Source organism: Glandiceps talaboti, chromosome 8 (assembly GCF_964340395.1).
Source record: "Glandiceps talaboti chromosome 8, keGlaTala1.1, whole genome shotgun sequence".
NCBI classification, from domain to species: domain Eukaryota; kingdom Metazoa; phylum Hemichordata; class Enteropneusta; family Spengelidae; genus Glandiceps; species Glandiceps talaboti.
In genome coordinates this window covers 12,616,410-12,642,070 of record NC_135556.1, presented here as the reverse complement: position 1 = coordinate 12,642,070, position 25,661 = coordinate 12,616,410, and the positions used below count along the sequence as shown (strand labels likewise).

General features: G+C 35.1%; 1 protein-coding gene across 1 annotated transcript in view; it reads left to right on the top strand.

The window, feature by feature from the left end:
• Window positions 1–1,333: 1,333 nt before the first annotated feature.
• LOC144438688 (FHF complex subunit HOOK-interacting protein 1B-like) overlaps window positions 1,334–25,661 on the top strand; it is a 27,743-nt gene continuing 3,415 nt past the window's right edge. The window contains 9 exon segments of the mRNA XM_078127833.1: window positions 1,334–1,402; window positions 8,110–8,899; window positions 9,798–9,956; window positions 11,751–11,837; window positions 15,434–15,466; window positions 20,238–20,405; window positions 21,697–21,776; window positions 22,637–23,574; window positions 24,390–24,392. Of these exon segments, the coding sequence (XP_077983959.1) occupies window positions 8,126–8,899; window positions 9,798–9,956; window positions 11,751–11,837; window positions 15,434–15,466; window positions 20,238–20,405; window positions 21,697–21,776; window positions 22,637–23,574; window positions 24,390–24,392 (2,242 nt within the window). The 5' untranslated portion in view covers window positions 1,334–1,402; window positions 8,110–8,125.

The following is a 25,661-nucleotide window of genomic DNA, read 5'->3' as shown; positions in this document are numbered from 1 at the left end:
GATTTGAGACATCAAAAATATAAATAGTTGTAAAACACCCCTGAATATCGAGTGGCTCAAGGACGACCAGTATACAGATTACCTATTGAACTTGATACGAGACACCAAGACGAAAATAGCATTCAGACGACGCGTACGGTAGAAAATAACTCTACATTTAAAACTGGCAATAAACCAGTGAATATAACACCATTGCATTGCTTTATTTATTTATTTTCAAAATATGATCCCTTAGATTCGATGTATTTATAAGCATTGATTTAAATGAATTGTAAAACGTTATATTTTCCTGTAGACCCGGGGGGGGGGGGACCCCGACCCTAACATGTGATTTTTCCCAGCTAAAGACTTGTGTGAAATTTGTCAGTTCGAATGTTGGTCACTTCATTTTGAAAAGGAGGCGACTATAATTGCTTATTATTAGATACGATGTTGACAGGGGTAAAAATCGTAAAACATATATTGAAATAATATAGTTTTAATTTCTGCTAATTATGAATGTTTATTGATTCTTATAGTATAGTTGAGAAATTGTATATGGTGTAAGACTTTTATATGGCCTCTTTTCATAATAATTCACATTCACTAACAAATTCCTCGTTCCCTGACAGTTTTATATACACGTAAAGAGGACATTAAAATGTTCTTATCAAACTATGAAATGTAATGCAAGTCTCTGTACATACAACATACAGTGTGCCAAGCGTTCTTAATTGCGTTCTTCATCCAGTTCATTTACTTTCCCTGTTTGTAACAAGTTCGCGTTTGTAACTGCTTGCCTGTCACCGGTTGTAATTTTTTTGGTACTATTTATTACACAAAAGTAAATTTAAAAAAAATATATTTTTTAGGTGGAGGGTCTATGATTTAATACATTCAAAATAGAAGACTAAAGTTATAAATGTTCTTGATGGCGATTTCAATGACCCCATCTTTCCAGAAACTCTGGAATGGTCTGTTTGAGGTCTTTGGCATACATGGTTTACTATCTTGTCTTGGCAAGTTCTCAGGAATTTCAAGTTCCGTACCCCAGTCCTTGGACTATATTAATCAAAACTCTGGTAATTCCTGAAAAATATATTGCGAGCAGATATGATATTGAAAGTACCCATTGCTTGATTAGTAATCGTTCTCATTAAAATCCATGTGTTTTACCTACTGGCGAGATCTGTAACCGTATTCTACACTATTTCACATGCGAATATTCACACATCGTTGCGCAAGAAGAGCGCCACCATGTGTTTGGTATTTTAACGGCTGGTACAGACGAATGATGGGATACGACGGGATATCCAAAATGGCGTCATTGCTAGAGCTACAAGGATTACTAGCCTGATAAATTGCAGGAGTATGTCGACGGATCAGTTGTGTGATCATTACTTTGCACTGTACAGACTAAAATGTAAGTATTATTTTGACACATCGGTAGCATTAGGGTGGGCTATACTATTGAATCTACTGTAGTAGACTGCAACTAATTCCATGGGCGTAGCGTCTTGTTGAAAGGTGGGACCCTAGCGTTACGTTAACGTACCTCGCACAGCTCGTAACCGATCATGTTAATCCGACGAATATTTGCAGCAATTCACGTTCATATGTGAAGACATTATTGAAATATGCACATTTTAGGTGTTTTTCTTGCAATTTCTCTGGAATAAGTTCTTATAATTATACACACATAGCTATCGCACCTGATGGAATTTGGTACACATCATGACATGTAATGATTTGCAACACCCATACACCTACATTTTGTACACTCATGACCCTCGCCGTCCATGTGATTTAGGACGTTACAGGTCACGAAACAACAAGCAGGATTTATGATATCATGATTTCGTTGTTTGTTTTGACAACATAAGACCCAGCAACTAATAAGTTTGTAGCACCACATTATATAATGTATCGATATATGATCGTTGATGATACATTTTGAGAGCTGTGTTGTTGAAGTGACGGAGTTCTCCAGGTCATACCGGTTCAGCTGACTCAAGGACACCACTTTTCGATGACTCAGATATCATCTGCCCACTGGAATTATTAGTAAACAGGGTTTTGATTGTTGGTATGATGACAATATCTAAGGTGTGTTTTCGTTATTATTCTGGTCCACGTATTCCCTGCCTGAATTCCACAGTACACAATGTAGTAAACATTAGATTCCACAGCGGTTAGTGTGTACTACTAACGACATGTACTCGTCAGATCAGGTTTTAAATTGTGGTCGATGAAAATTCTCTGGATTTTTAGGAAAACCCCATCATGTTTTAGAAGCCAAGACCGTCTGGTCAGACTTCAGAATTCACTCCATCTCCTTTCCCCCACAGAATTTTGATTCAAATTTTCATGTGTAGACTCTTAATAATGGTGTTATCAAAATATTTTTGGCATACAGAATTTTGTGTTATTCATTTTTGTAGTTGAACCTGGCTAATACATAAAAGGATATGTTAAAAACATTCTGATTCTGATTCTGTTTTGAGATTTCCGAGCATCAGGAGTCAAAACTCAACATTAAATGATAAAATCTGTAATCATTACAAGAGTCAAAGATTGTAATTTTTCAAGTTTTGTGTTCAGAATAATTTGGATTATTTCTATGTCTGACTATGAAGTCTGTTGTCTGTTAAAAACCACTAGAAGAAATTAGCTGTAACTATGGAAACCAAATAATCAGTACAGACTTGTTCATTTTCAATACATTTATTTCTGTAATACTATGTACAACACTGACTTGGTGAGGGGGTGTGGTGTTTTGGCATTTCTGTTAGTGTGACTACATGTACATAATCTTGCTGTTATGATGTTGAGTGATGACTGACTGCTGACCTTTCATCTGATTTTCAACAAATGTATATCATGCACAAGCCAAGTTATACATGTTCAAACAGAAAATGTGTAATTTATACCCGGTTTGTTCTATATTACAACAATGAGTGTCTACGTCATAGGATGTGTGATGCTTGAAATACATATACTAGTTCAGAATCATCATTTTTCCCTATTTTTCCACAAATTAAGTGTGGACAGGTATGTTTGCATTACTCTCTAGTATTTTTTCTTCATTCAGCTGGGAAAGACTTGTTACATAAGGGGTTTGTCACTACTCGCCTTCAACTCATATTGACAAGGCCCCTTATGTCACTTGTACTTTCCAAGCATGAACAAAGACAAATATTGGAGTACAATATCTAATAATTAACAATGTGTTTTCTACAAAAGTGAATTCAGCCAAATTATTGATTTAACTCTTCCTTAATCAATGGAAGTAATCTGAAAGAAAAGTACATGTACATGTAATCGACTTCTGCTTTTACGTAAAAAGCAATTCCCCATGAAAGAAAATACATCACAACATTGAAATGGGTCGTTCCACTATCTCTAAACAGCTGTCAGGTGGCTACACTCAGCACGACAAGGTCAGGAAAGGTCATAGGAACTATATACAAATTATGGTAATGAATGGTTTGTCATTGTCTCCATCAATGTATAATAATATGATAAGGACAGCCATGTTTTACAGTATAATTCAAATTTTGACTCTGGTCGACATTAAAATATTGATTATTTGTAAGTTAGCGTCACAGGATTCATGGAAAACAGTGACCTTAAGGGGATATTAAGGTCACTGACCCTTTCTTGTTATCCTGGATATGGTTATCCCTGAAAACAGTAGTTTAGATGGATGACCTTCCTGCATTAATTTGTAATATTTCCTGACAAGAAATCCTATCCAGTATAGGGGGAAGTGATGGCCTATTAATAGTTGAAAGTATGGAGGAAGGATATGTATATCAGTGTTTGGGCATGCAAGAAAAACTCATACATATGATTTATTACTATTAGAAGTATTTATTTTATATTTATTTATATATTTATTTATTTATTTATTAAGCCTTCACAAGAAGAGAAACAAAAAAAATGCAAAAAAACCCAACACCGTTCATGATGATCATACAATACAATAAATACAATGTTAAAATGGCATCAACAACATGCTAAGAATTTAACAACTCTGTGGATCCTTTGCATATAAAAAGCTGACAGACACTGTCTATCAACCCATTTGTATATGGTGATGTTATGTTAAAGAATACAAGTATATTTTCTATACCTTATTGTTTGTAAATAGACTGAGAACACAACAACACATAATCAATAGTCTACCCATATCATACGAAAATCAACACATTTGTCATTGTGATACAAATAGTATTGTGACCATGAAATGTTCTCAATTCAATTCAAAGAGGCCTTAATTAAATGTTACAAACCTCATTCCCTGATATCTACAGGTACTGAGTACCAGTATTTGAGGAAATATCATTCTTAAATTACTGGTGAATTGAAGAGATTATTTTTTATTTACAAAAAATTATAATAATACACAAACACTTCAAATTTTTTTTGGCATTGAGCTTTCGATCTGTCAGTTGGTCGAGGATCCTCATCAGAATGTCATTCAATGCCAAAAAACTTTGAACTGCTCGTACATATAACATTTGTAAATCATTTGATCTACCAAGCTGATGAATATCTTTGTTCAGATTATTTTTAATGTCAACATCTGTGTTTCTCAGTTTTGAATGATGCTCTTGGGTATAATAATCATATACACACGTGTGTCTTTTAATTCTTGGTTGTCTCTGACTCTTCAAAAAGATAATTCATGGAATAGACAGTTATATTATAAGTCATGTCCCCACTTGAATTGATTCAAAACTAATTCAGTTTGAAACTGGTCTCCACAAGAAAACTGAGCAATGGATTTGAATCGATTCCCACACAACCTTTCTAAGGTGGTTTCAAACTGACTGAACTAGGTTTTAGTGCATGTGGAGACAGAAGACCTGACTTCGATTCTGTTTTGAACCATGTGTGGACAGGGCTATAGTTTTCTGTGTAATTAATAATGTGTGTGATTTGGTATATTTTTTTGACATTTTCAGCTCTTTTTCATTTTTCAGTACATTGAAAATACCAAAGGTCCTTAGTGGTATTATAGTGTATGATTGATAATGAGTAATCTGATATAAGCTTGTATCTAATTAACGATTAATCTCCCAACAAGGAAATCATTAAGGAACTGAACAGTCAACTGTGCTGTCTCACTGTATTATCTACATGTGTAGATTTGATGCTGTCTACACATACAATTAGTACAATTACTTCATTTAGCTTGGACTGAAATGTCATGCAGAGAAGCTGAGACAGATGGTCAATGAAAAAAACAGCCACTGTTGTCAGTTATGGATTTGTACAATTCAGACATATATGTACATATACACACACCACATTGGTTAAAGAAGATTATACCATAGACCCTCCACCGTAGAGGGTCTATGATTATACCAATCACAAGCCAAGTTGAACAAAACATATCAATATATACTCCGGTCGTTCCAAGCACCGACAATGCACGTCTATGTAATGACAACACATGTCCACATCACTGGTTCTGCTGTGTTCAAAATATCAGTCAAAACATTCAAAATTACCATTACTTTCCTTGATTTTTCTTTGATATTCCAGTCGGTGGTATAATTGTGTTATTCTCCAATATTTTTCTTCACTCACCTGGAAAATACTCAAGTGTTGTCACTACAAGTCACTGGACAAGTAATGACAAAGACCCCTTACATGTACTATACATGGGTATTTTCCCTGGCTGAATGAAGAAACATATTGGAGAATATGTGTAATATCTAAATATCGTTCGGATTTATACTTTAGAATATAGAACATTCCAAAGCTAATGTTATGAAATTGTCATGGTACTCTGTTCATAAATATGATTTACAACATGGAGACTTCCTCTACACAGCAGTATGCTTGAGTAGCCACTGGATGGGAATAATTGGTCTCCAAGCACTGAAGTGAATGAACCATGGTATGCATGCTTGGACAAAGCAAATAAACTGTTGCATTCTGTGGTGTGAGTTTTAGGAGGTGGTTATCCTATGGTATTACATATGTTACAAGTTCAAGTTTCTTTCTTCCATTGAATGTGAAGCGTAGCATGTACATGTACTAGAAATATAATGACTGGAAGTAACATATATGATACTAGAAATAAGTGTATGATAGCTGGTGGGCGTAGCAGACATCTTGTCTCAGTATAGACTAACTAGAGTCATGTGACTATATAAATGGCAGTGTTTCTGATAACATGTCCAGATGTTATTTTGAAGCTAGTGACATTGTTTTTATTAAGGGTGGTAAGTAGGTTAATCCTACGTTTTTTTACCTGATTTCCTCAATCATTAGTCTCCAGTTTTTGTTTTTATTGTGATTTTATCAAACTGAACCAGTGAGCACAAATAACATGAAATGGACTGTATGAATCAATTATATCATGGACAGTCATTTTGCAATGATGTTACAGACATCTGGTACCACAATTGTCATTTCAAAGAAAAAGACCCATATTGATTGTACATCAGGTTTTTGTCCGAGAACACAAATCAAGGTTGGTTGGTTTATACATATTCATAGTGTAAAGTTTATTCAGTACATTAGGCCACTGGTCCTATTATACAATATGAAAATAAATGCACATAAAACAATCAGAAGAGAGAGTAATAAATGAAATAAACATCACAGAAGCTGAACTAAATGTTTCTGATGATCTTATCCCTTAATTTAAAACTATATAATTATTATTTATGCAACAAATTTTGCTAGATTCTGGATTGTGTTGTCAGAAGTTATACACATACACATACAAAGAGTCATTTTGACATCGGCTTACAACTGAGCAGTTCCTGGTAATAAATTTAGTTAATTTCTTACGGGGTTTGGAGAGCGACAGAGCGAAACTGCTAAGGTGCTGCATCTAGTCTAGTTCCTATACAGTATCGTTACCATTTACACCTCAGCTCAGTGGTTTAGTTAGTTAGCATCCAGACTACAGACACTCTGACAAGTGTGATTATAGTACACAGCTTAGCTTGTCTGTGTTATACATACATGTATTACAGTTGAAATTTTGTTCAGTTTATCCTCGACAATATATCAATAAAGATTTTAGCCATAAAGTAAAAACTCATGAAAATAGGCTTGAAATTACATGTAGTCAGTGTATTTGCTAAGGTTGGGGAACCCCAGTAACAGAAAGGGAGACAGGGGTAAAAAATAAATAGCAATGTTTCCCATTGAGTCTATGGTAATTTTGTTACGGAACCCAGGTAAAATGACTTGGGAACCTTGGTAGATTTTACCTACTTACTGCCCTTAACAAATAAACTGGTGGTATTAAGTATGGTCATATGTTTCAAACGTTATAAAATGGGTTATGTAGACATTAATATAAGTTTGTCACCTGTGACCCACTGTAAATCAAACAGGTCATTATGATAAATAGTTGACAAATAACCACAATGAAATCATATGATATATGAATAATTGTCATTTATGTGAGCAATAAAGTGGCATTTGTCCTTGGTATAATAGATGTACATAGCATGGATTTGTGTAATAATACATAACTATCTCATAATGACTGATGAGAAACACGAAATGTGAGTTTCAAAACAGCCGTAATCACTGTATGTGAATGAATCTGAAAGGACTCAAGGCTGTATCGTGATAGCTTTCACCATGATAATTGTATAGAAACAAAACTGTATATTACATGTATGCTTTTCATCAGACACATCGATGTACTAGGTATTTCAAAAGGATGACATTTGTATAGTGAATATTGTGCTCATAGCACTATAAGTATCCATGGCCAAGTACAGACCTATAATGACACAAGTGATATATAACAAGCTATGACTGATCGATACATGTACAGTACTTGGCATCACTTGGATTACATGTACACAACTTTTAAATGCCATATATTTTCTGTTCAAATGTGCACAACTTTGCGTGTGTGTAGTATGAAAAATACTACTCTGGAAATCGAAGTTTCAGTTTACAAGGATAGATGCAAACTAAAATTATTGTTGTTCGATGTGGTAAATTACACAATATAATGGGTGATTTTCATTGTAAAAATAGAGAAAATCAGCTGAACTACTTCAAAACCAAGAGCTACGATTCAGGTTTGGAAATCTCACAGTTACATTGCTTTTAACTTTGTTCTTTCTTTCTTTTAAACAGAGAACTTAGCAAGACCATGAGTTGGTACATAGAAAACAACCATCCTGACAATGGGAAGTTTGTTACCTTCCCTGACAGTGAAGACAGGATTATACCACAGCCCAATGTTTCTGACCTGGACCCCCACACTTGCTATGAAGTGTTCAAAATGCACTGGCGACAAGTGCAAAGTATCATCTACCGACAAAATACAACTAGCAGTTTGTTTTATCGGTCACAACTAACTCCTGACGAGGTACAGACTGTCGTTAATTATGTCGAACAAATGATGGCGCTGTTAGTTGCTGAGAAACCGATGAATCAACAACCTGGACCAATTCTTGGCTTAGTACTAGCTGAGAATATCATGGAAAAGTTATTCCTTTGGAGCAGCCGAAGCGGTCAGTACGTTGAAGAACTGAAATTCACGCAGTTGAAGATCTATGAGATGCTCATCAGCCAATCACGGCAGAGCTTGTTGACGCATCACGCTTTCTTGAATCCACTGCTGAGGTTGTTACTCGCGGTGTCAGACTTCTGCTCACAAAAAGTGGAATCGCATATGATTCTTTTACTCAATCAACTGTGTGTTAGTCTGACACAAGATCCATCTCTGTTAGAATTTGTGTTTGATGCAAGCGCAGACCAGGGTCCAGCTAAATTCCTTATATTTTCATTGTTGATACCGTATTTACATCGAGATGGTCCGATTGGTCAACAAGCGAGGGACGCTCTTCTTCTCTGTATGTCAGTTTCATCAGGGAATGAACTTGTTGGAAGATATATTGCAGAGAGTACGAACTTCTGTCCTGTGAGTAGCCGCTTAAAAAATATGTGCATACAATTGTAAATACACAGATGAATAAATTTATCTATGGCAACATTCATCAAGGTTTTACAAAAAAATGTACATGTACTTACACTTACCTGTACTTCTATATCGTACTTAAAAATCTGATCACAAAAAAAGATGTCATCGGATCTTCAAATGTGGAATATTTTATGTGTTTACCCACCTAAACACCATCAAAAAGCGCTACACAACACAACATTTTAACATAAAAAATAAATGTATTTTCAATTGAATTTGAATTTGTCTGTTGATGGTAGACTGAATCTCTTGGACATTTACCCTGAAATTCAAAGTTATTCAAATAACTCCAGAACTTGGCCATATGAAAGTATATTTCTGGTACTTCTGAATAATGAGATAAATTTGGGGGTCATTGTCTTGTTTTCAAGGAAATAGCCAATTTGTTATTTTCCCATAGAGTTAACACAATATTTGATGGCCATATTGGATTCTAAAATGGTGGCCATATTGGATTCTAAAATGGCGGCCATATTGGATTCTAAAATGGCTTAATTTTCTCAATATGAAAGGTTATTTAATCCCAACTTTCGGCAGTCTGAAGTTGTGACTACACATAAAATAGAAACTGCAATACAAATAAATGTTTTTGATATCTTCTGGACCTGTGTTTAAAATATTTGTATGGCAGCCGCTGATCTTTTCTCGTGATTTGAAGTGAGAAGGGGTTATAATTTTCTTGAAAAAGTAATATCGTATACTGCAAGATATGTCGTGTCGTTGCACCTCACCGGAGGGATTGACCGAAGTACATGGCGTACCTTACAGATTAAGTAATATTGCTATTATAAGTGTAAGACTTTTATTTCTAAGGTGCATAATTTATATTTTATTATAGGTACTAGCAACTGGTTTGAGTGGACTATACTCTGCTTTACCACACGATATATTAAAGAATCATTCATCATGGTGTCAGCTTACAAGAGCCGATACAGCAGTTATCCCAGAACTATCTGGATTTCTGAATTCACTGGATTTCTGTAATGCAGTTGTCCAGGTACGTTGTTTTTTTGGATGTTTTGCTACATTTATATAATTTGAGTTCTTGAAATTTGTAAATTTTGTATCCAACCTTTCAAATGGCCTTATGGATGACAAATGGGTATTTATTTTGAATTTTCAATTCTGGTAAACAATTCTGATATGTTTTTATACATGTACTTGGAAAAATAGTGTGAAACAACATGTACTAAATCCTTGTTTGTAACTCAATAAAATGCAAAACATTGAAACATGTATAACATTTGTTATTGTACATAAAATAAACTTTCTTACACAATTTTTAGCTTTTTGTAATTTATTGAGTTACAAACACGGACTTGGTTGATACTATATCACTTTGTTTATACAAGTAGGTAAACATAGTAGAGTTGTTTTTAGAATTAAAAAATCCAAAATGAATACCCCATTGTCCATCCATAAGGCGACTTCAATACTAGATAGAGCTCCAGTGTCTCCCATTCAGATATACTGATGAAATTTCACCTTTGGGTCAGTCTTTGTTTCGATATTAAGTTGACCTTTACCTCCACAGCTCTGTCTCCCTTTTGTGACCTCAATTAGATATTTAGACAGAATTTAAATTGAAACCGTCTGTTTGCTAGTATTATTGTGAAATATGAGTCATGTAGTCTGGTTACTTAGACCAGCCCACATTTTTCGGGTGTCAAGGATGGGACAAGTTAGACTAAAATTTTGGCTTTTGCACAGTCCTGGATAAATGATAGAGGGACTTCTATGATAGAGGGACTGTGGCTGTTGAGTACATTCGTTAATACTAAATGGTTGACAGGAACAAGGATGAATGTTTAGGTCTATGGACAAGTTAGAATGAAATGTAGAGAAACTTTGTATAAATTTATGTAATGGGTGTATTTGTTTTGACCCATGGTACTCGGAGACAAATTTCCCTGAAATCAAAGTTCTCCAATTCTTTTCAATGTTTATCATATGAAAGCTTTTTCCAGGTCCTTTTGAAATAATAAAAGAACTTTGAAGGTTCACTGCCTTGTTTTCAGAGATATCATCAAGCTTTCATTTTCTCATAGAGTTAACCATAGACCCTCCACACACAGTATTTGGCGGCCATATTGGATTCTAAAATGACAAAAAAATTGTCACTCTATTTCAAATATTTGTTTGGTGGTGCCATTTTTTTTCTTGATTTTAAATGAGAATAGGTTGGAATTTTCTTGAGCAAGTAACAGCAAAAATTTAAAAGGTTTAGTTCCGAGGCATATTCTATACAAATATATTTTGAATGTGTATAAGAACTCTGACATGTCTGTGATAAATTATCACCTCCCCCCTCCCCATAGATAAACAATATGATGAACGAATAGATCAACCAATCCAAACATTTTTCAAAATCAAATTTCAACATCGAATAATTTCATTAGTTATTTGTGTTGCTATAGTTTCTAAAGGATTAATATCTTGTGTGTTTTGGAGAGTGTTCCCTCAAATTTTTTCATTGTAACCTGGGGGCCAGAAAGATAAATTTGGAATTTTTCTGTGCATTACCACTTTACAGTAAAGGGATAGGAGAACACCAAAGTTTGGTTTGTCACAACAAATTAATGTATATCAGTAATGTTTCACATTAAAATGGTTTCAGCACACTGGTTTGGAAAATATTGTTGTGTCAAAACCTGCATGCTTATACAGCTGACCTTTGTGTTGTCGACCCAGGTCAGAGGTCAGGGACGGTGTTTAATGTGAATTTAGTAAGGCACCAATTAAGAATATAGAAGTGTTTATTTGGAAAGACTTTGTTGTTTATATTATTCAGGTTGCCCACCCCCTGGTTTGCTATCAACTGGTGGAATATGTCTATGAAGGATTTCTGTTGCCAGTCATGGCTCCAGCTTTACATCAGGTAAGTTCAACTATTGCCCCTTAGTGGTGAACATTTAAAATGAAAATAACACTTTTTTTTGCTGGTTGAAAAAACCTTGAAGGTCATCCAGAGGTCAAGTGGGTGTCAGCATTGCTGGCAGAAAAGACAAGAAAAATTAGCAAAATAATGCAATTGTGGTCGCTCTATAACATAACCCAGGTATAAGATCAACTGCCGTGCTTATTTCTGTGCTGTTAGCATATATATACATATGATAACACACTACATATATAGATAAAGCCTACATTATAAGCTTGTTTATTGAGTGTCTGTCTCAGTGACGAAAAGTCAATATTTGATGTTTCATATGTGTTGTTGTCATGGCAACATACCTTTAAAGACTGCATTTGTAACATACCTGAATTTACGCTGAACATTACAATATTACAAAGTTGATATTAAAAAAAATTATAAAATAGTTGCATATAGAGATGATTATAGAAAAACTATCAGGAAAAGAAACACAAAAAGACTACTATTCACCATTCACACATAACACAAGATTGTACGTGTAAAGTAGCGACACCATTGTATTTTTTTGTGGAAGATATTTGATTCATATGATGCCCTTAGCGAGGTGCGGGTTAATTATTTTTAACTCTCTATGCACTCAAATATCCAATCCACATGTATACCCAGCACAATTTAACAGTTGCTTGCACTACATAAATTAGCTGGTGTAAATTATTCGAGCAGTTATGATGCTTTATTCCATTTTTTTACCATCATTTTAGATATTTAAAAAAAATAATATTTGTATTTCATTTTTGTTGTTGAAAAATTAACCAAAAAAAAGTAATTTGTCAAAATTGGTCCATGTTTTATTAAAGGGGACTGTTGGATTTGTTTTTGTGTCAGGAAGCAGAAGGGTCAAGGATTGATACTTTGCTAGTTTCGTTATCTCATATTTCTTACGTAGTTTACAGTGTATGTCTTACAGAGCTTGTTGTAGTGTACAAGTAGTGATCAGTAAAGAGACCACCTGTAGGGCTGTATTTTAAATTCTAAACGTCAGACAGTTGGCGTCTAACAATGATAAGACTTTCTGTTGAATTCTATGGTTGTCGAGCTGTAAGAGATTTGATTCAGGTTTGTATGTGTTCATCTCTGAAATCACATCTAATTTGAAACGCTGTAAAAATCTTCTCTCTTTTTTTTTTTTTTTGCTGAATTATGTCGTTTTATGGCCACATATTTGAATACTGTTAATCTTTTTGCGTCGTTTTTTGCTTAATTATGGAAATTTATGCTCACACGCATCTCCGTGCTCTAACTCTCCCTTTGAGTTCACTTCCCTACTGATTATCTCCATGGCAACCTCTTCTTGGCACTGAGCAAACAGCCATCACATTTAGACAGATATCTCCCAAATTTTTCAGGGATACTCCATTTTTCAGAAATATCACTACCAAACATTGCCACAGACTGGAAATAAGGAAACATAACCTTTAATGATAACATGACATATACATGTAGTTGATACTTGACAGTCGCCCACTCACCCCAGCCAAATCATTTATAACTGCCTTTTCTTATATATTAGTCTTTGGTCTGCCATTGCTTTTGATAAAATTTGACCGTGTTTCGGTTATTTTAGTGTATTTTAGTGTTTATTATATACAACCAAACCAAAGTGACTATAGAGTTTCAATTAGGCAGCAAAACTTTTTTTTTACATCACACAACATTTTGTGTTACGAATTACATAAAACAAAATACAGATATTGATAGTGCAAATATAGAAAATGATACATTTTATCTGACTGTGAACACAAATCAACCACAGGATTCAAACACAAAAGTGTTTATTTGTATTCGCAGTGTGATAAAATGTCACACTTCTTCATATGTGTGTGTGCCTGTCATTGTATATTTTTTTGGTGTAATTTGTAACAAAAAGATTGTGAGATGTAGAAAACCTTGTGCTGCCTATTAAATGAAACGCTAATAGTTTTCAGGTTTGTTAGTAATCAGTGCTTGTCATATGTAGGACCTGCCATGTTATTTGACTCGTATTACAGTAAAAATATCATATGTCATAGCCATAATTCTTGTGTCCTACTGGTTTTGTCATACATACTGAGTACAGTACATTTATTAGCAGTATCCATACACGCAAATCAGAAAAAATGTATACGGCCATATATTAAATGATACTTAGTATTTTTGTATTATTTTTTGTTTGTTTATTTTTGCATTCTCTTCTTAACATTTATACCAATGTCATGTAATGCTTTTGTAATATTATAAAGGAACCAATTAGCAACTATTTTAGGAAACTGCTGGCCCCCAGAGCTTGATGTATGGTTTGGGAATCATTCTGTCCATATGGCCTGTGAACTCGGTGATTCAAATTTAGTAGTTTTCATGGATGCCATGTGTAGAAGCTGATTGGTTGAATAAGTCACATGATGCCTATAGTCTGTTGATTGGGTAAAGATCCGGATGTTACTAGTTTGTCGTATATGGAAATTTGATACGGAAACCAGAAGTGTTCACTGCACTGGTCAACATTGAATGAGGTGTGTTGTTCTGATGTCGGAGTGCGTCATGTGACAGGTATTCCTCCTCCTCTGCTTTGTGACAAATGGCAACATGTGATATGGTAATTTTATGCAGATTTTACCTCACTGTTAACAATATATAATGAGGTACAGCTAAAAGTACTAAATTTGAAATACTGGGTTCGCAGGCTGTGTAGCGAGAACGCTTGCCAGGCCAGGTTGACCATCTAGCCTACTGTACTAGTATTACAGAGGCTAGGAGAATGCTCCAACTCCAAGACAGTCATCTTTGATTTCATCCCACAGTAGGGTGAACACACGTTGCATTTGGTTTTCACCTTTCATGATGACATAGCTACTGTGGAGGTGGACACTTGCTGTATTTTGACATTTTTGTGATGCATATTTGCACAAAGTGATGTACCTCTGCCATGGATGACATTCATTTTGTTAATGGTGACATCTATATTTCCACACAGTGATTACATGTATCTGTTCACATTGTCACTGGATGGTATCATTCAAGCTAAAAAACGGCAGTGCTGATGAAACAAAGAATTCCCTTATCAGTTTCTTTCATGAATATCGACTTGTGGAAATATTAAAATGAAGAGAACAATTTTAATAATGAAATTTATTTTAACAGGATAATGTCAGTCAACAAGTCATATAAATTTAGACATTTTGATTTTGTGTTTCGTTGAAAAATTGCATCCTTTTCTTTGAATTATACATATTCCTTAAGTTTTTTTGTATTTCAGGATTTTAGAAGTAAATAATTTACAAATGACTTTATATAACCATGAACTTGACAGTGTTAGCATGCAGCACTTCAACACTTCTATATGTGATCTGCACCACACTTGTGTGTATAACATTACATTGTTTTGTAACCCTGTGGAGTGACACCCCCTGGTAATTGATACACATGTAGTGTAGTATAGACACGTATGGTATATATGCACATACTACCATTGATATTCACCACCACCATTATGCTTCATGTGGCTTCCAGATTTATTCAATAACTCATCGTTTCCATGTTTTACTTTTCCTCTCGCATAACTGTAGTTCATAATAGTCAATGGAATCAGTCCCACTTTGGTAAGCAAAAAGAAAATAATACATTATGCCATCTTCACTGCCAAGTTCCATCAGTTTGCATTTCATGGCATTCAACCTCCATGTTCAGTGTTCTCCTCAGCTCCTCACCATTACTGTGTTGGAATTGACAAACAGAAATTAACACCTCTTTAAATTCTCCTGTGGTAATTTACAGTTACCCCTAGTTACAGTAGTACATATGGTAATCATAGATTTGGAATTTGCGATGTCCACTGTAGAAGCATGTTTGTAGTTTTAATAACATGAAATGACAAATTGATGGAGTTCGGTCAGAAAGATCTAATCTTCCAACTTATCTGCATGTCTTGTCCTGGATCCTGCAATTAAAATGCTGCCTACAGTAGTCTTTAACCCTATTAACATTTTTATACTTTTTATTTCAATTATATTTTATTTTTAAAAATTGCAATAATAATAATGATGTATATTTTTGTTTGTTTATGGAATGCATATTCCTTTATTTATAACCACTAAATTATTAATTCTAATATTGTTGTTCGTAATACAAAATGTTATTGTCATGTAATGCAAATTATGATAAGATCAAAAATGTCTGCAAAAATTTGCAATATAATTTATGTGTGCACAAGACATGAAAAGAATGAAGCAAAAAACTAAAAATATACTCCAAAAAAAAAGTGATCGAAATATCTGCTGTGAATAAGTCTGGAAGATCAAAGCAACACACCATATAGTGACCCTCTGTTTGTTTTTGTAAAAGCAGTCAGGTATTTTTCCTTCCTTTGGTTTCCTTTGCCATGTCTGCATGTAGTATTATGTTTTTGTGTTTCTCAAATAGCTATGCATGTAATGTACCAGGCATGTCACTAGGTTGCCTGCTTAGCTGCTTCACTACCCGACATAGCGCTAAAATTATGGGACTACTTTTTTATGAAAATGTTTGTAAATTTGTCTGATTTCAACCAAAATTTTGTTACTGAGTGACAGTTCAGTATTGTTTGTATGATTTTTATCCAGAAGAAAATTGATTTATGTAAAAAAAAAAAAAATTAAAAAAGTATAAGAATTGTGCCAAATACTTTTGGCGGGAAATCACTTGAATGTTGTTAAATGTCATTGATTAGTACTGTTTATCATTATGATCTTAATCTAAAATGAAGTTTATTTGTATGAAAAAGCTGGACAAAAAAGTGAAGTTTGCCAAATATGTTTGGCGGGAAATCACATAATGGTGAATAGGTTAAATGTTATTGACCCTGAAGCAATGAATAGGACTGATTTGTATGCCTGTGCGTAGCAGTGTCTGTTTTTGCTGAGGCTGCAGTCAATACACCATAAGGCACAACTCACATAATAAATAAACTAGACATATTCATTCATACCAAGCTGTTATATGACTCAAAAATAAAACTTAATCCCTAAACATGCTGGCACATGAAATAAGCCATGCATAGGTTATGTGATTATATGCTTTGCTACCTGGGTTTGGTAGTTACATTTCTAAAGAGGGCATAGTATGGAAATAGGAGAATGTAACAAACCAGAACATTGCTTATAGATGTAACCTCAGAGTTTACATGTAAAGGGACGAGAGCTAACTTGAGAAACTATTTTGTCTACAAATTACATGTAAATACATGCACTTGATCATCTTTTAGTATCATATGTGTATTTATGTTGGCTTGTACCGTGAAAGCAGTAAAAAATTAACATATTATGTCTAAAAGGTATACGCATGTGTATTTTCTCTACATTGTCAACAAAAATTGACAGGTGCTAAAAAGTTATGTCAGCGAATCATTTATTGAGATTTCCTGTATGCGATGCAACAAATGTCACAAATTGTTTGTGATATTTAAACATGGCTTAGTATTTAGAATAACAGTTTAGTTCTTTAGATGAAATGAAAATACGGTAATGCAGAAAAATTGTTTAGATCTGGCCACGTCCCTTTATAGTGTAAGCCCTTGTGTAAAAATTCTAATTTATGTATGCCAGTACATGTTTACGGTAATTTAAAAAATGTTAGTATATGTTGGTTAGCATGTTTTAAACTGTAAGATATGTTGTGTTGTTCAGCCCAATCAGTCTTCTCAGAGTGTCGGCTGATAGGGTGTCCCCATGACACGACACATTGTATCTTACACACTAATGAGTTAAGTGTTCGTCATACAGCAGAAATTATAATTGCGCTCAGTTTCAATGATCAAAAATGTTCAATAACAGCCATATTCAACTAAGTAACAACAACAAAAACTTAGATATGTAGCAGATGTCTAATTAGTGTCTGTAAGAAACCACTGTGGGTGGGTGCAACCAGATCCACACTTTAAACTTAAGCTGGGTCATTAGAATTTTATACTCACTGTATATGATATTATAGTTAGTAGTTATAGATCTGGTTGGGCCCACCCATCATGCAGTATTACTTACACTAATTGGATAGAGGTTATTAATTTGTTTGTGGTTCTGATCATTGAAAACTGAACACAATTATGATATCCGCTGTAAGTGGTAGTTAATTTAATTAGTGCTTACATGTTCATTGGAAATGTTTGTAAATTGTTGTTGGTGTTTTCAGTGTACATATATAAACTTTATAAATGTTAAATTTTTTAAAATATTTTATCTGTCCTCAATTTTAAATCCTGCTGTAAAAATCGTGTGTATCCCAACATTACACAATTAACATGGACAAAGTACGTTATGTTGTAAAGTAATATACAGTTTGTCGACTTTTGAATATTTTCATCAATTTTCTGATGGGTTATTATCACATGTTTGTTCTTTGTTTTTCATCCGTCACTTCTCAGAGGCGATTTTCAGGAAAGGTTGGTGTTATTATTGTACACCACATATATGTACATGTAATAAGACTGCACTTATCCAACAAATGACAAATTTGCTCTTTAATTAGCCTGTTTACGTCGCTGTTTAGATACATCGCTACCTGGTTGTACCTCCCTAGTCCTCGCACCAACAGCTCGTCTTGACTACGTTGTCAAACGGTTAATGTAGCCACATCCCCAGAGGGCTAGGGAGGTGCGATCAGCTAACAATGTGTTTTAGAACCCTTGTAAGGTACCGGGGTAAGATTTTAAAATCCTAGTAACAGAGAGGTAGAATTCTGGGAAAATGTTTCCTATTCATTTTAGTATCTGTGCTAAGGTTAGAACTCCTGTAAAGTAAATCCGATCAAAATACCCATCCATGGTTTGGAATAATTGGATGCTGATGTAAATGCTACAGGGGGTGTTAGTCCTATGATGGCTATCAAATTGACCAGTCATTCATCCTCTGTATAGTGTTTACCAAATATTCTATGACCTTTTGACCTGGCTTTTGGTTCAGTCAGTTCCTGTTAACCTTGCTTCTTTCATTGTCTTCCCTAGGGAGTCATGGGTTGGGGCACATGATGTCACTTTGGCAGACATGATTGAAATGAAAATTGAATGTATTTGGGTTAGTAAATAAATTGCCCCATCACTCCAAAATACTTTAGACACTTTTGAGTGGAAAATGTTTAATACCCTAAAAATATGGATTGAGCTCTTGAAAAGACATCATAACTGACAAAAATTGACAATATTAAAGAAATGCATGGTCATGCAAACTTATTTTGCATCTTGGGTCAGGTCAGGTCAGGTCAGGTCAGTTCCGGAACTTCCCCTTCTCTGTAAAGAGTGCTGACGTGGAGCACCTTTGGCATAACAGTACATGTACACATGTGCCAGTAATCAAACATAAGTTGGGGCAACTTGAGGTGCCTTATGGCTCCCTAGGTGATACAATCAAACACACCCTAGTGTGCTATTTCATGCAAGGTACTTCCTATACTGTGAATGTGCAAGCAGAGTATTTTTATAAGTGTCATAGTTTTCCAACAACTTTGGGAAATAGATGGATACAGCTAAATACGAAGTTGTACATATTTAAGGAAAATTAACGAACCAGATCAGGATGTTATTCCAGGCAAACATACATGACATTAAATGTATTAATAAGCAACCCCTTCCTCCAATAATTCTTTGTTATCCCATTGACGGACCTTTACCTTATTAACAACTTTCCTTGATGTGTGATCTTAAAATGTTTTTATTAAAATCACTGAATCATGTGTAGTTTTATCCACAATTATGAAGAAAAGATAACGCACTTTCAAAATTGTATTTTCTGTGAGAGTTTTGCTTCAAAAGAGAAAATGTTTGTGATAATTAAATGTGAAGTAATGACTCAGTTCTTGTAACGTACAGACATTACAAAAATTCTGTCGTCAGACATGTTTTTATGACACTACATTGAGTGTAGAAGAACAACAAAATTTCAAGTAACATCTGCTCAATACACCATATTTAAAGGATGATATTTTTTTGTAGTGTCTGTAAAAAAAGAAATAAACCAACTTTTCTTCATGTTTGCACCTGTACCCTTGTCATAGAGTTAACACACTGTTTGATGAAATAATGGTTAAATGTTGAAAACGTTGTGGTCCCTCCAAGTCTGTGAGATATGATGTGTCTTGCTGCCTCCACTTTGAAGAGAAGATCAATAAGGATGGATGACACAATATATCCTACAGGCTAAGTCCTTCCCAGAATAATGTTATGACCCATTTTCTTTCCCTTTATTTAAGAGTGTGTTTTACCTCGCACAAGTACATGTATATAAAAAAACCCAACACTTTCTTAAACTTTTAGTTGTGTTCTATATGAATTCGTTATGAAATATAAATATTAGTTATTGAAATTGGTGTCTGCATAAGTAATTCTTTGTTCGTTTTATTTTGTAGAATGTTTTGAATGAAGTGATAGCTGCTACAATGTACTTGGATTTGTTCATCCGATGTATAACAGAACCTGTCTTGGTGAAAGTGTTTTTAAAGTTTATATGCAAAGGAAGACATGAAGGTGTCTACATCCTGGACTCGTTCATAAGTCGTATCCATAGTGATACCAAGGTAAGATGAAATATTTGGTTTTGTTTACTTTGATCAAAATTTCTCTGGACTTACAGCCCATTTCAATTTACCTTTCACTGGTTCTGTTTGATACAACTGCACATTCTACACTTTAGGATACAATGTAGCAAGATCAAAATTTCTGGCTACATTTTGTCTATTATAAAATAAACCATTTAAGCATACTGAAACTAGATGCAGACATGCAGGCACCAATGTTTTGATGTCTGCATTCGATGTCTGCATGGTGACATGTTAGTTCATTTATTTAGACAAAATGTTGCAATAAACTGTATTCATTAAATCTTGCTATCTTAAAGTGTATCATGTACAGTTTCTTATGGGGTTGTGTGTGGTTGTATCAAACAGAGCTGGGGAATGGGAACTTAAAATGGGCTGTAAATATTCCATATACATAATGAATGTTAAAACTTTGATTTAAACCTTTACACAAGAGTAACACCCAGAAAACAGTATGATGGTAGACTGCAAGTTTGTTTTTCCAATTTACAAATTCTAGTACTTAATTCTATTTTGACTGTCGTTACCTATCTGATCTTTCTCATGAACTGTCTTCCAGTCACAGTTTTGACATCATCTTGGTTCAACCATTTTCTTTCTCAAGAGAACTATGTCCTGGCATCCTGTACAGTTTTGTCCTTCTTGTGGCCAAGAGTATCTGTTTGATTTGTCAAACTATCTACATGTATGGCGGCTTCTCAATAATTTTCAACATGAAAAGAACACATATGGAAATTCTTTCGATGCGCAGGGCAAATGAGAAGTTTTGGGATGAAGTTTATTTTAAGGAGGCAGTCAAATTTGAAAAAAAACCTGGAAATCAATTGTTCATATCTTCTTTTGCAGTATATAGCAGATGTAACATACATTTTGTTAGGGCGCCCTCATTGGCCATTGTTACAGGGGTAGGCTGATGAGGGTGCCCTGACACAGCATAGCATATGAGACTTTATACTGAATTTATTGGTAATGGTTCCAAGAATCAGTAGAACAGTAAAATATAGTTAGTAAATTGTGACTTTTTGATTCGTCTACTACTACATTGCATGATCAAGGGTTGTAGTAGGCATTATATTGTCACATTGTTTCCAATTTACCATTCCAAAGTAACTATATTTTACTGTTGTTTATCCCATGAGTAGACTTATATATTTCTAAACACTATTTACAAATGATACACCTCATTTTGTTTAACTCTCATCAGTTTTATTTCCTTAGCTCTAACTTCAATTTATTTTATCCACCTCACATATGATTTTGTCTATTTCAGTTATGTTTGGTTACATTGTGTCTATTTCATACATTACTCAGTTTGGATTGTGAAGATGTCATGTTACACCTAGTGCTAAAGTAAGTTCTACTCTCATCATCATCATCATCATCTACACCATCATATTCCCCTTGTCTTATCTTTAGAACACAGTTTTTTGTCCCAAATATGCAGAACTCTTTCAGAGCAATTCACGAACTCACTCACTCAATGTCGTGTTCTGTTCTTGGAAACTTTCACTTTGCGTGCAAATTGTTAGCTGTATGTATCCAAGGGGTGATCAAATCCAGTGGTCCCACGTCCAAGGGCTCCAGATGTTTTCCCCTGAACCACTAATGATTTGCAGTGCCTAGTAACTAAAAATTGAAAAGAAAGCAAGAAATCATACAGAAAAAGTCATTAAAAAAATCAGGCAAAACACCAGATCTGACTGAAGGACCACTTTTTGAGTCACAGGTCTGGGGACCACCAGTTTTGATATTGATTTGTTCACCCCAGAAGCTTGTGTCCATTACCATGTAAACAATTGTGACATGAAAGGCAAAAGTTATAGTCCATAATATTTCATACAGAGGTACTAATGATAAGGCTGCTATTTGGCACAGTGGCTTATTCAGAGAGAATTGTTTTTAAAAAAATTTCCTGTCAAATTTCATTGACGTATGTGTATCCCTTTCTATGCAGTATCAGGTGATAGGGTTGCATCTTGATGCTTGGAGCTTGTAGTGGGAATTCTCCCCAACCCCCACCTCTTCCTCGCCACCCCTCATTTTTGTATACATATGAAACAGCCAGTCTATGGTAGGGTTAACACAGAACCGGTACCCTGGAGTTACTCTGCGCTCCTCTTTATAGTATGTTTTCTCCCTTTTCTATGTAATTTCAGGAGCATACCTTAAAATTTACATGTTGACATTTCTTGTATTATTTGACTTGACAGATACCTAGTTCCATGCAAACACATTATGGTCTCACAAAGAACCACGTTAAGAGAACAAGACATGTATGGTGTTAGTAGTGAAAAGTTCTTATCACTCATTCCAAGGTACAGTCCTTCCAGACAGCATTCCAATTCTTTATCGTCAACATCAACAATGGTGTCGCAAATATCGAATCACTCGCGTGATGACAGAAATCACTCTATTGTTATTGATGAAACTCCTGAAGAAAGTTTTTACAGGTATTTAAACGAAGGCAAGAATATCGTTGAAAGTTGTTACAAAGCGTCCATATGTTGGACTGGGTTGTATGACGGTAAAGGTAAGCAGCATCAGGACAGTAACAGTTCTGCTCATCCTGATTTCGATCAGTTCGACTGGCTTCAAGACTCCAGTCAACACAGCGAAGAGGTCTTTGAGGAGGAGATTTTAACTCCGAGAGTCTTGAGTCCCACTAAGGAGGACAGGAACGTTGACATGTTTACGGACATGAAGAGAGTATTGGAAAACAGTCTCGGTGAGGAAATTGAGACAATGGACAACAGTGACGAAACCGTAACGTATCTAGAAGATTGGATTGACCACATGCATAGCCGCAAAGAACTTTTGTTAAGACAGCAATCCAGCAGCTCAGAAATGAATTCATCGTTACAGCTGTTGGAAGGTTATGTGGAAGATGACTTGTGGATGGGTACATACATGAATTCTAAACCGACGACGTTGGATAGCTTTACATCGGAAGAAGAGGAGGATGGAGACAGCGGAGAGGTGGACAGTAGCGGAAACGATAGGAACAATGAAATTATGATGATGCCGGAACAAGACAATATGTTTGATTTCTGGGAGTTTGATTCAAATCTACTACCATCTCGCCCATTTGGACACAACTCAGATGATAGTGTTGATGAGAATTTTTCAAGTAGTCCAACGTCACTAACAGGTATGGATTTAGTATTGTACATGATTGACGATTCTGAATAGTTCAAGATGACGATATGGATGAGGATTGGGTATTTATTTTGGATTTTTAGTTTCTAGAATAATTTTATCATGGCTTCCTACTTGAAAAGTCAATGTGAAACAACATTGACCAAGTCTGTGTTTGTAACTCAAAAATTGTCAAAACACAAAGAAATGGATAAAAAGTTTGTTATTGTACATACAATAATAACATTTTACACATTTATTAATCTTTTGCAATTTATTGAGTTACAAACAAGGACTTGGCATATGTTGTTTCACATATATTTTTCAAGTAGGAAGCCATGATAAAATTGTTTTGTAAATTAAAAGTCCAAATAATTAACCCAATCCTCATCCATATGGCTACTTTAACTGATATTTCAAGCACAGCAAAACCAACAATGTAAATACACATCGTCATGGGGTAGAGTAGACTCTCTCACAGTCCTCGGAACTTCGCTTTACTAAAATCGACGCTAAATGAATTATTTTGTATGTACCGATACCATCTACATAACATACTCCATCGTCATTACAATTCTGCCGATGCTAAAAGTAACACCTTTTAGCACCTTCTTACACCTGTACCCATATGGTGAATAACGCCACCAGCCTATGCTTTGGGGCTATGTGTAAATAAAACTTGTTTGTCTAAACTAAGCATCTTGCTGGAACTCGTTGACACCTCTCAATCCGATAATGGTCAGTAGTTGTACCTCACATCACAGACAAGAAACTGTGTTCCTTGTCTGTGCTCAGATGTTGTACCATGGCTCACAGTCCTGCTTGCAGACGGTGCACGCGTTTCGCTCAACACCGTCCTACGAAAAGTAACCGTCCTATAGCGAGTGCGAAAACAAAATACTTTCGCACCAATAACAAAATAATTACATATATTTTTTTTTATAAAGCTATCAAATATTAGCAATCGGTCGAATATGTACTCATTTTACATCTTTTTGACGATAGTAGTCGCTGGTACGATCACAAAAGGTGTCGAAATCGGAACTTTTCCAGTTCCGACTGATTTCAAAGTCCCGCCTTACAAACTCCGCCACATTTGATCGGGCGTCCGCTTGGGCATAAATTTTACGATTGAACTTGTGATTTCGGGATTTCTGGTCCTCCGGACTGGGACTAGTACTTTTGTAGCCAAGGCGAGGTAAAATTACTAAATAGTCGATTTATTGCTGATATTTGAACACAGATGCGTTAAATCTTTAGTTACTACTATACTAGCATTTCAGGTAAGCCCAGGTTTCACAACTGTCTCTTTGTAGGCGACTTACTCCGTATGCAAGCAGGGCGACATGGACCCTCAGACCACTAGTGGTCAACTGGTCTGAGATGGATCATAGACCCTACGAAATGGATGTAGCCTAGTAGAAATGTCTGTATTTGTGAACAGTAAGGAATGTCTCTCAGATAGACTGTGTCCATGACTGTACAATGTTGTGTCAATCAAGGCCTCTTCGCAGGTTTGTGAAAATGATGCTGGGGACTAATCTCCATTTCAAAAAGGGAAGTTTTTCTAACTGAAAAAGGTGTTTGTCCTGAATGTTCGATAACTTGCATTTCCGTCATTTTCTCGTCTCTGTTAATTTTAGCGACGAAGGGATATGATATTCCATAGAACGCCTTTTGTTTTATCAATTACAAACAATAGCATGTGAAGGGCGATATAATGTTGCCTTGTCCGAGAAACGGGAAGTACACTAGCTGTTTTCACTTCACTGCTCACACTTACATTGAAGAGCTATGTAGTCAGTAATCTTGGCTAGTCTATTCTATTGTCAAACAGAATTTTCCCTCAAATTCAACATCACTGTCAGAATATATTCGAGAAAGGTTTACAACGTTTAAACTTTATTCATCCTGGATCCAATAGCAAGTGTACATTCTTTGATCACGGATTTGCGAGTGCAAAACATTATAAAACTTAAAAGCACGGGACTGCAATTTTGTGTTCCTTGTCTGTGTAACCTCAGATCACTGAAAATATTCATTAGTGGTCTGAGTCTGAGTTGGAACACATCTCCGTTTTTAGTGCTAGTTGTGTGTATT